This window comes from Protobothrops mucrosquamatus, unplaced genomic scaffold, assembly GCF_001527695.2.
Source record: "Protobothrops mucrosquamatus isolate PMUCROS unplaced genomic scaffold, P.Mucros_1.0 scaffold1217, whole genome shotgun sequence".
NCBI classification, from domain to species: domain Eukaryota; kingdom Metazoa; phylum Chordata; class Lepidosauria; order Squamata; family Viperidae; genus Protobothrops; species Protobothrops mucrosquamatus.
The window spans coordinates 247,569-259,324 of record NW_015387425.1 but is presented as its reverse complement, the minus strand read 5'-3'; the positions used below and the strand labels follow the sequence as shown (position 1 = coordinate 259,324).

At 43.4% G+C, this 11,756-nt stretch overlaps 1 protein-coding gene across 1 annotated transcript in view; it reads left to right on the top strand.

Annotated features, from left to right (window-relative positions):
* The window catches only part of PRKAR1B (protein kinase cAMP-dependent type I regulatory subunit beta), a 61,767-nt gene that overhangs the window by 18,057 nt on the left and 31,954 nt on the right, over positions 1-11,756 (top strand). Inside the window, exons 4-5 of the mRNA XM_015820921.1 lie at positions 5,806-5,867; positions 6,578-6,624. Of these exons, the coding sequence (XP_015676407.1) occupies positions 5,806-5,867; positions 6,578-6,624 (109 nt within the window). The remainder of the gene's footprint in view (positions 1-5,805; positions 5,868-6,577; positions 6,625-11,756) is intronic.

Here is an 11,756-nt window from a genome sequence, read left to right as displayed (position 1 = left end):
CCCCTCCTCCTCCCCCTCCTCCTCCTCCTCCTCCTCCTCCTCCTCCTCCTCCTCCTCCTCCTCCTCCTCCCAAATTCCACTCTCTTCTAGCACTGATGATGTTACCCAGTTTGGGTAACGAAACATCTGCAAGAAAACCCCCGAGCTCAGAGAGCACCAAGGCCCCTCTATGAAATTGGGAGATCTTCTAATCTTCATACCGTTCAGGACAAAGGACTGTCCACTCTGTGGCTCACATGTCGCATGTTTGTTTTGACCACAAGTGGGTGACAGAACCACAGTGGGCTGGCCTCGTGCGCTATATGAGCCCGTGAGCCAGCCTGTAAATGGCCGTTGTGCATTTTATAGACTTGTGCATGACTCAGCAGCATCAAAAGAGACAACTATAAATGGCGACACTTTGGGGGCTAAGTTAAGCTTTGTAAGAAAAGCTTGGTGGCTGAGTGGCTAAGCCATAAATTATGGTTTTCAAACCACATGGCGGGATTAGCACTCGGCCCAAACTAAACAATTTGCAGGATGGTTAAACCCAACGCAGGGACCCTGCTAGTGGGCAAAGCTATAGTGTTTGAACCTTACTTTATCATACAAGCCTTCTTGGTAGTTAATTTCCTCCTAGTTTATTCAAACACCCCAGGGCAGAGTAATTGAATAACAGAATAATAGAATTGGATGGAACCTTGGAGGTCTTCTAGTCCATTCCCCCCCTGCTCAAACAGGAGACCCCATACCAACAAATTATGAAATAGCGTAATGGGTGAACTCAGCCACTGTGATAACTGGTTACTGGTTAAGTTGTATATTACTGATGCAACGCACAAAGATACATCTGGGGAAACCATGATGATGAAGAGAAGGACGAGGGGGGACATGATAGCAGTGTTCCAATATCTCAGGGACTGCCCCAAAGAAGAGGGAGTCAAGCTATTCTCCAAAGCCCCTGAAGGCAGGACAAGAAGCAATGGATGGAAACTAATTAAAGAGAAGCAATCTACAAATAAGGAGAAATTTTCCGACAGTGAGAACAATTAACCAGCGGAACAACCTGCCTCCAGAAGCGGTGAATGCTCCAACACTGGAAGTTTTTAAGAAGATACTGGACAGCCATTTGTCTGAAACAATGAGTTTCCTCCTTGAGTAGGGGGTTGGACTAGAAGATATCTAAGGTCTCTTCCAACTCTCTTATTCTGTTCAGTATTCCAGTATCTCAGGGGCTGCCACAAGGAAGAGGGAGTCAATCTCTTCTCCAAAGCCCCTGAAGGTTGGGCAAGAAGCAATAGATGGAAACTAACCAAAGAGAGAAGCAACCTAGAACTAAGGAGAAACTTCCTGACAGTTAGAACAATTAACCAGTGGAACAACCTGCCTCCAGAAGCTGTGAATGCTCCAAACACTGGAAGTTTTTAAGAAGAGTCTGGACAGCCATTTGTCTGAAATGGGATAGGCTTTCCTGCCTGAGGAGGGGATTGGACTAGATGACCTCCAAAGGTCCCTTCCAACATCATCATCATCATCATCATCATCATCATCATTATTATTAAGGACTTCCACTCTTTATGTCGGCGTGAATGACAAAGCAGCTTCTCACCTCCTGTAAGCTTGATTTTGGTTTTTTGCAAACTCAGACTATTATGGGTTAAGGTTTATTTGGTAATTAAGGCTCAAGTCTGTCCGTTTTGGTGGCCTTATTAAAAGTCTCAGAAACCAACCCATACCTTAAATAAACAAGCCGGCGTCTTCACGTAACGCATGAATGCAACCCCAGAAAGTTAGAGCTTCAGGTGAGAGTTCAGTTCTCTTTCCGCAGGTTAAAACTTGCAACGGGTCTTTGATCTCCACTCCAGCCTTCTTTGGGGGGAGGTGGGAGGGGGGGGAGAAATCAAATATGATTTTCTTAGCGAAGGCAGCTGGGTTCCCTCACCCCGCCAATTATCCCGTCAGTAAATGTGTTCATGTCTGAACAAATTCTTCTGCTTTCTTCTCTTATCCCTTTAACACAGCGCTTCCCTTTACATGAAGCTCTTGTTCTTCCTCCCCCCCCCCAAGTCCTGTTTAGAAGCTTAGATTTACTGCCGATGAAGCTTACTAGAGTAAAAACGCATCGCGTTTCCTTAGGCGGGTCATCTCGCAGGACCCTTCCCGGTTTTACGATCCTTTTATTATTTTTTTGGCAGCAGTTGCTAAGCAAACGTGGTGGTCATAAAGTGAAGCAGGGGTGGTTAAATGAACATTGTGGTTAAGAAACTCACTGTCCTGCAGCGTCCGGGTTGTTGTTGTTTTTTGCTGCAAATAGGAAGCAAACCCCAGTTCTTGGCAAAATAATAATAATAATAATAATAATAATAATAATAATAATAATAATAATAATAATAATAATAATAATAATAATAATAATAATAATAATAATAATAATATCATCCAGGTAACATCATCTGTGCTAGAAAGGAGGAGGAGGAGGAGGAGGAGGAGGAGGAGGAGGAGGAGGAGGAGGAGGAGGAATTGGGATCACGTGACCAGGGGATGCTACAAAGGCTGTAAATGTGGGCCGGTTACCGGATTCCCAAAATGTGATCACATTTGGTTACCACGATGTAAAAAAGATGTTGACACTCTAGAAAGACTGCAGAGAAGAGCAACAAAGATGATTAGGGGACTGGAGGTAAAACATACAAGGAACGGTTGCTGGAATTGGGTCTGTCTAGTTTAATGAAGAGAAGGACGAGGGGGGACAGGATAGCAGTGTTCCAGTATCTCAGGGGCTGCCCCAAAGAAGAGGGAGTCAAGCTATTCTCCAAAGCCCCTGAAGGCAGGACAAGAAGCAACGGATGGAAACTAATCAAGGAGAGAAGCAACCTAGAACTAAGGAGAAACTTCCTGACAGTTAGAACAATTAACCAGTGGAACAACCTGCCTCCAGAAGCGGTGAATGCTCCAACACTGGAAGTTTTTAAGAAGAGACTGGACAGCCATTTGTCTGAAATGGTATAGGGTTTCCTGCCTGAGCAGGGGGTTGGACTAGAAGACCTCCAAGGTCCCTTCCAACTTTATTATTATAAGTTTGAACCAGTTTCCAAGCGTCTGAATTTGAATCACGTGATCACAGGGATGCTGCCCAGGTAGTAACAGCGAAAAATGGTCCTAAGTCCCATTTTTCAGTTGCCGTTGTCGCTTTGAACAGCCACTAAGCGAAGTGTTGTGAGTTGTGGACCGCCTGTAACCCATTTTATATTTCAACCTTTCTTTGACCTGGTCCTTGAAACACTTGGAGAGCCCGGCCGTCGATAAAGAGAAGAAATAATAGCATCACCCATGAAATGTGATGTATCCTGTTGTGGGCGTTGTGGTGCATTATTTTTTTTTTTTGTCTTGAGTGATACAAGTTTAACGGAGCAAGGAAAACGCAGGGCACCTGTTTCTTCTCCCAAGCCGTAATCTGCAGCTTAGGATGGTCCTTAAAGCAATGAATTTGTGACAGGCCTTTTCCCTTTTTTTCTCCCTAGCTAAATGTGTCACTTCCCTTCCTTTTCTCTTTATGAAAAACTACACCGACGGGAGGCCGTTTCCTCTGAAACTACAGATCCTTTCAGAAGGAGACAGTAATTGATTTCTAAGCCCGCGGACGGTTAAAAGGCCTTATTCAGGAACTTTCTGACTTTAGGAAATCTTTTTGACCTCAGCTTGTCTTGGCCAAGAAATCCGTGTATTTTGGCCAAGAAAAAAATTTGCATCGGTTTGAAGATTGGAGAAACCTATTCTGGGACGGTTTCCCCAAATCTAGTGACTTTGGTTGCTTGGGAGGTCAACTCCCATCATCCCCAGCAGAGAGGGAGGGGCTGTGGCAAGAGAACACAATAGCCCACTTCAGCCAAAAACAGACCATTCCCACATTTGATCCATCGTGTAGAACCGTACAGGTAGTTCTTGATTTATGACGAACAGTTGAGACCGGAACGTCCATCCCTAAGCAGTTATTCAGTCAGGTGTGCCTAATTTTATGACATCAAATGCCGTGGTCATTAAACGAATCCGGCTTTCCCCTTGGACTTAGCTGATCAGAGGATTGCAGAAGGGGATCATGTGAATCCAGGACACCGCAACCATCATAAATATGAGTCAGTTGCCAAGCGTCTGAATTTTGATCACCTGATGCTGCAAAATGGTGAAATGTGAAAAAGGGTCATCAGTCACTTTTTTTCAGATGTTGTAACTTTGAATGGTCACTAAAGGAACTGATGTAAGTCGAGGACTACCCGTACAATGGATTGGAACAGGGGAAGCCCAGGGTCACTTTTCCACTTAATAATGATGATGGTGATGATGATAATGATAATGATGATGATGATGATGATAATGTTGGAAGGGACCTTGGAGGTCATCGAGTCCAACCCACTGCTCAGGCAGGAAACCCTATACCATTTCAGACAAGTGGATGTCCAGTCTCTTCTTAAAAACCTCCAGTAATGGAGCACCCACAGCTTCTGGAGGCAGGTTGTTCCACTGGTTAATTGTTCTAACTGTCAGGAAATTTCTCCTTAGTTCTAGGTTGCTTCTCTTTTTGATGAGTTTCTATCCCATGCTTCTTGTCCTTCCTTCAGGCACTTTGGAGAATAGCTTGGCTCCCTCTTCTTTGTGGCAGTTCATGTAGGAATTTCGAGGAACCTATTCTTCTTCAGTGGATTATGGGTGTGAGATACCCCATCCCACAGCTTCTCCCCACCCACCCCCAGCTGCCAACCTCCAAAGAAAGATCAAGACTTCCTGAGTCTTCCCGAGGCAGGGGGGTTGGACTAGAAGACCTCCAAGGTCCCTTTCGACTCTCGGTCCTTCTCTATTCTGAATCTCTCCCCTGCCTGCCTGTGAATCACTCTGAGGCCGTCTGCTGATACGATAACTTTTCAGGAATAAAGATAATGGCTTTAGGTTTAAATTTATGACCGGGTGTTTCCTAAAATTAAGCCTTGAGTGGATTTTGGAACTGCTGGACAGGAAATAAGCTAATAATGGGATTTTTGCAAGTTTTCCCATATATGGGAGTAAAAATTGCCATAGGTTACAGGCTGACCTCCCTCTGTTTGGGTGAATCTTTTTCAAAACGTCTTTGTTCTCCTCGACCGTGGGACACCCAGAGAGAGAAAAACATGCTGCTGTACAGCCAGGCTGTGGTGTCATTGTGAAGGTCACTTTCACATTTTTGTTTATTCACGGGTGTTGCGTCAGGACACAACTCAACGGCAGTGTTTTTGAGACCAATTTGTCAGCGGATGCAGTTGGTTTAGCCCTCACTCTTTCATCTTCCAACAATACACACAACTGCGTTGGCAGATGCGCTGGCAATATTGGGGGAAAAATTCTCCCTTAGCTCTTTTTTCACATTTGTCTCTCCTTTTCTTTTCTTTTCTTTTTTTTCTTTTTTTAAAAAAAATCTTATTCAGAAGATTAAAATACCCAATCCAAAAGAGAAAAGGTCGCAAAAGCGGATCACGTGACCCTGGGACGCTGCAACTGTCATAAATACCAGTCAGTTGCCGAGCATCTGAATTTTGATCAGGTGACCCTGGGGACGGTGCAAAGGTCGTACGGATGAAAAACCTATGTCCCTTTTTTCAGTGCCGTTGCAACTTCAAATGGACACTAAATAGACCGTTGTAAGTCGAGGACTACCCGAATAACCTTGTACTAATAAAAAAAATAGAAATGGAATTGGTTGTGTTTGTTTGATGGACTGCCCTTGAAGGGTCAACATGGCTCAACACAACGTTCACCTACCACGCTAAACCACTGCCTCTTCTTTTTCTCTCTTTGCAGTGACATATTTGACGCCATGTTCCCTGTCACCCACATTGCTGGAGAGATTGTGATCCAACAAGGTGAGCTTCATGCGTTGACAGCATGCGGTCAGTGTTGTCCTTGCTCAGATCATGCATCATTTACAGAATCTATGCACACCTTGACTCCTTCAAGGGAGGCAAATAAATCCATGTTTAAGTCTCTTCTGCAAAGTCCGCATCTATGGGTGCTGGGTCCCAAAGACTACATTTTATTGAGCAGAAGCTGGAAGGTGGGCACCAAGTCTTTCCTTCGTATCTCCTCACTAGCCATCTCCAAACCCTGGACGTTTCCATTATAGAAACTATACGGGACATTGGATCCAAAGGTCAGGAGAACCTTGGAAGGGTGAAGAGAGGCGCAGAGCAACAGCATTTGTATACCGCTTCACGGTGCTTTACAGCCCTCTCTAAGCGGTTTACAGAGTCAGCCTTTCGCCCTCAACAATCTGGGGTCCTCATTTTACCGACCTGGGAAGAATGGAAGGCTGAGTCGACCTTGAGCCTGTCAGGATTGAACTCCTGGCTGTGGGTAGAGGTAGCCTGCAATTGCCCAGTTTTATAGATCTACAGTTGACGAACGTCAACTCTCTTCAATCTTGGTCTGGTTTCCTATCGTGAACAGGAGACTGGACTTAATAACAGAAACAGTCCCTTCCTACTTAGCATTCTCTGATCAAGTATTTCCAAAGCTGGTACAAAATCACACTCTGAGTTGACGGGCTTTGATTTGTATTTCTGTTCCCCCGTAGGTGACGAAGGTGACAACTTCTACGTGATTGATCATGGGGAGGTGTATGTAAGTTGCAACTGGCTTCTTTGAAAGATTTTCTTTTCCTTGTCTTCCTTTTTTATAGAAATGTATTGATGTTCTGGCTAAGATATCAGCCAGGGAACTTCTGACTCCTCCTTACTGGTGACCTACAGAGGGAAGGAATGTGTGAACCCTATTCAGACATTGCTCTGAGCCCTGATGTGATTGGTTTGGTGTCAGATTAATTATTCCAGGCACTGAGTGGTTGCAAGTCAGGTTTATGAAGAACATTCCTGTGTGTTTCACTACGCTGGTGTATTGCCAAGTGCGAAAAATCAGGTCCATATATTAAATTCCAGTTAAGCTGATTTATTGTTCATGCTATACAGAAGAATTGGGTATGTCTAGTTTAATGAAGAGAAGGACGAGAGGGGACATGATAGCAGTCTTCCAATATCTCAGGGGCTGCCCCAAAGAAGAGGGAGTCAAGCTATTCTCCAAAGCACCTGAAGGCAGGACAAGAAGCAACGGGTGGACACTAACCAAGGAGAGAAGCAACCTAGAACTAAGGAGAAATTTCCTGACAGTCAGAACAATTAACCAGTGGAACAACCTGCCTCCAGAAATGGTGAATGCTCCAACATTGGAAGTTTTTAAGAAGAGATTGGACAGCCATTTGTCTGAAATAGTATAGGGTTTCCTGCCTGAACAGGGGGTTGGACTAGATGACCTCCAAGATCCCTTCCAACTCTGTCTATTCTATTCTATTCTATTCTATTCTATTCTATTCTATTCTATTCTATTCTATTCATTTTTTTCTATTCCATATTCTATTCTATTCTATTCTATTCTATTCTATTCTATTCTATTCTATTCTATTCTACTCTATTCTATTCTATTCCATTCCATTCCATTCCATTCTATTCTTCCCATGAATTGCCATCAGGAGCCAAACTTATTTGTCCGCATAAAGTCGCTTAATGGCGTATCATCAGCCAACAAATTATTTTAGGTTTAAAGCCTCAGAGTAACCAGGCCTGCAGGCCATGCAGTTTACCACTAAACAATCTCAAGATGGAAGGTGATCAAGTTGGAATGTGCCCGAAGCGTTGGGTGTTTTTTTTGCTAATCATTTAGGATTAGGTCATCTCTCTCTCTCTCCCTCTGTCTCATGCCTTCCGTAAAGAGTAAGTAAGAAGCCTCGGGCAAGTGATTTTCATCTTCAGAAGATTCAATTTGCTTTTCCAAACTTGCTCTGAAGGGTTGGAACCTTGCAAGTGGTGACACCTGAAGATGACGGCTTCCCTCTGGACTGCTCGGGTGGGCCTGGAAGCGGGACTTCAAGAATTTTTGAGGAAAAGGATGGCAGGGCTGGGAACAAAATGCATTATTTAAAAGGAGTTTGGGTGTTGTATCTAACAAAGTTTGGAACTGGGAGATGAACAGAAAAAGAGATTTCTGAAGGTGGAGGCTACAGGCAGTCCTCAACTTATTATTCTATTCTATTCTATGCTATGCTATGCTATGCTATGCTATGCTATGCTATGCTATGCTATGCTATTCTCCATTGCTTCTATTCTATTCTATTCTATTCTATTCTATTCTATGCCATGCCATGCCATGCCATTCTATGCTATGCTATTCTATTCTATTCTATTCTATTCTATTCTATTCTATTCTATTCTATTCTATTCTATTCTATTCTATTCTATTCTATTCTATTCTATTCTCCATTGCTTCTATTCTATTCTATTCTATTCTATTCTATTCTATTCTATTCTATTCTATTCTATTTTATTCTATCCTATTCTATTCTATTCTATTCTATTCTATTCTATTCTATTCTATTCTATTCTATTCCATTCCATTCCATTCCATTCTCATTCCTTGATATTTTCTTTGGAATTATTCTTTTCTTTGATGGTGGTGAGAAGATGATGAGACGGATCATTCTGTGGCTTCCTAGATCGTATCAAAATAAAGTTTGACAGTCCTTTCCCACCCAAGTTCTATTTTAAGAACCAGCTAGCGTATTTTAAGCCACCCAGCAGCGCCTTGCAGCTATTTAGGGAGACACAGTCTCTTTTTATGGCCAGCCCTGGGTGGGTCAGGAGGTCATCTAATTAAGCATTGTTGGGCATTGAAAGCCTGTCCCAAAGTCACCGTCTCCTCAAGAAATCCGACTGACTCATTCTTCCGACTGGGGGAAGTGAGGAGGTCTCCATTTGAAGCCTGCCACATCTGCAGGGCGAACGAGGATGGAGACGAAACACGGGTTGAGCATCATTGCAAGGAGGGCGATGAAGATAGCTCTAAGGTGGGCCCTTGTTTCTGGTTTTCAACTCTTAACCAGGCAGTTTTTTTAAAAACTGGGTCACATCCAGTTTTCAGCTTCTGGCCACGATTTGTTAAGGGACACCCTTCAGTTGTGAGTGACTCACACGGTCCTTAAATTAATCCATCTTTCCCAATTGTCTTTGTTGCCGGGAAGATTGCAAACAGCATCCCGGCGGCTGTTAAGTTAGAAACAACAGTTGTTAAGTGAATCTGGCTTGTCAGAAGGTCGCAAAAAGGAATCCCATGACTCCGGGACACGGCAACGGTCATAAATATGAGTCAGTTTGCCAGTCGTCTGAATTTTGTTTTTTGTTTTTTTTAAAATATGTTTTATTAACAACTAAATTTCATTTTTGATGTGTGCCGTTGTGCCCACAGTAAAAAAATGACAATAAATAGAGGTTATCTTATCTTAATTTTTTAAACATAATCACCTTAATATTCGGTGGACAGTGCGTTGTCTGGGTTTACATTTAGCAAACATTCACTAACAATTAGGTTCTATAATCTATAATAATCCCCATAATAACTTTACATGATTTCCTCTTTTCCCCATAGTGAACCTTAAGTTAATGCAATTCTTATTGTTTTAAATAAATGACAATTAAGTATAAGGATTTCCTAGCATTTCTACAAGTAATAATCACAACAACATAGTGTTCCATTTCTATCTAGTCATTCTGGTTGTCTCATCCTACGCCCTGTTTACAGCTCTTGTTTACCTTTGTTTTTCCCACAGTGTTTTAAACCTTTTTACTGGTTAAGATTTTCTCAGAGTTAATTACATTTAAATCTATTTTTTTTTCTCCTGTAAACCAACCCAATACTTTTACTTTTCTGAATTTTGATGCTGCAAGAGTTGTAAGTGTAAAAACCGGTTCTAAGTCATTTTTTTCCAGTGCGGTTGTAACGAACTTGTGTATCCATGTTCGTTAAGCGAAGCATCCATTAAGGTCACAGGCCCAGCCTGTTGGGGCAGGCTTACAAGGCAACTTCTGAGATTGTGAAAAAACAACGCTGCTTTTAGCCGGCTATCGACTCTCACCCACTATCTCTCCAAAATATTTTTTCTCTCAAAACAAAGCCATCCCAGGTCTCTGTTTTGAACACTTGAGCTGACCACCGCTTCGGTTTGTGTGGTTTTTTTTTGCTAAAGCAGAAGAGGTAAAAAAACAACAACAGAAAAAGAACAACAGCCATCAGCGAGGCTTGTCCAATTAAAATAACCACCCGGTGGGGTTTATATTTAGAACGACGGATTAGGCATTTTATTTTGATTTATATTTTCTTTGGCCCGTCCCAAACCCACACTTTGGAGCTGCGACTTTCAACCTTTTTCTTTCTTTCTTTCTTTCTTTTCTTTTCTTTTTTTTTTTTAAAGGGAAGCCTGTTATTTCTATTTTGACCCAAAATGTTTTTGGGCAGGCTGCCCTGTTTCCACAGCTACCGAAGCTGTCGCCTGACCACGAAAACGGAACAGATCTCCTATCTGCTGGAACCGTATTCCATATTTGGAGTTTCTGACTCAGGAATAACAAGCCAGGTCTTGTTACAGCTCACGGATCAGACCATAACTCCAGCGGGGCCGATTTCAAGAGGAAGCAAATGGAACAGCGAGCTGTTTTTATTGATCAGAGACAATTCACATTTCATAAGGAGAAGCTGTCTCCATTTCTTAACAGATCAGGGCTGGGAGATCTGGGGGGGAGATCAGGGGGCATGCGGCTCCTGACCCCTTTTCTCCACGCCTCACATTGCTTCAAGATTGGGCAGCGAAACACTGAGGACTAGCAGCCCAGCTGACAGAATTCAGGCTTTCAAGCAACCGAAAAGGCAGCTCTCCCTTAATTTCTTCTCGGTTTCTTTCCGTTCTTTCCATTTCCATAACAGCGCCTCGCTTTGCGACGAAAATTCCCCATGGGAATTTTCCTTGCGGGATCACACGACCCCCTGGGACGCTGCAAACCGTCGTAAATGTGAACCCCGGTCGCACAAACGTCTGAACTTAGATTAGGTGACCCTGGGGTGTGTGTGTGTGTGTGCTGCAGTGTACCTAAGCGTGGAAAAACAGTCACAGGTCCCTTTGTTCAGTGCCGTTGTAACTTTGAACGGTCACTAAATGAATAAGTCGAGGACCGCCTGTATGATTCCTGCAACGGTTACTGAATGGCTAGTTGCTGGCCAGAGAAAGGGAGACGGGTGAACTGGGAGCTGTGGGGAAGAGAGCCGTGACTCATATCAAAAGCGATGGAAAACAATAGAAGCCCAGAATGTTTTTGATCTTTGCAAAGCTGAAGGCTTTTGCCAGAATCATAACTCTTCATATTTGGGTATCTCCAGCTCTGCATTCCTTTGCAGCCGACATGAAAGTGAGAGAGGGAAGGAGGGGAGGAGGGAGGGGAGGGGGGGGGAGAAAGTCAGATCTTTGGCTACTGTGTAGATGGGCTCCGCCGCTCCAGCCATGGAAAAGGAATTTTGGCTTGTTTTTAACCCACGTTTGCAGAGTCCCGTGGATAGATGATACCTGGGCTGAGCTGACCTATTAACTCAGGGTTTGAAGTTCTGGTCTGAAATGGTCCCTTGATCTTTCCTCGGCAGATCCCCACCGACAAGATAAAACTGGGGGTCTTTATTTGATTTCCTTCTTCATCTTCTCATGATATTTTTTCTCAGCTTCCAGTCTTTGATCATGTCGTGGTGACTGTGTTGTTAACAGACATGCACGCCTTCCTTCCTTCCTTCCTTCCTTCCTTCCTTCCTTCCTTCCTTCCTTCCTTCCTTCCCTCCCTCCCTCCCTCCCTCCCTCCTTTCTTTCTTTCTTTCTTTCTTTCTTTCTTTTT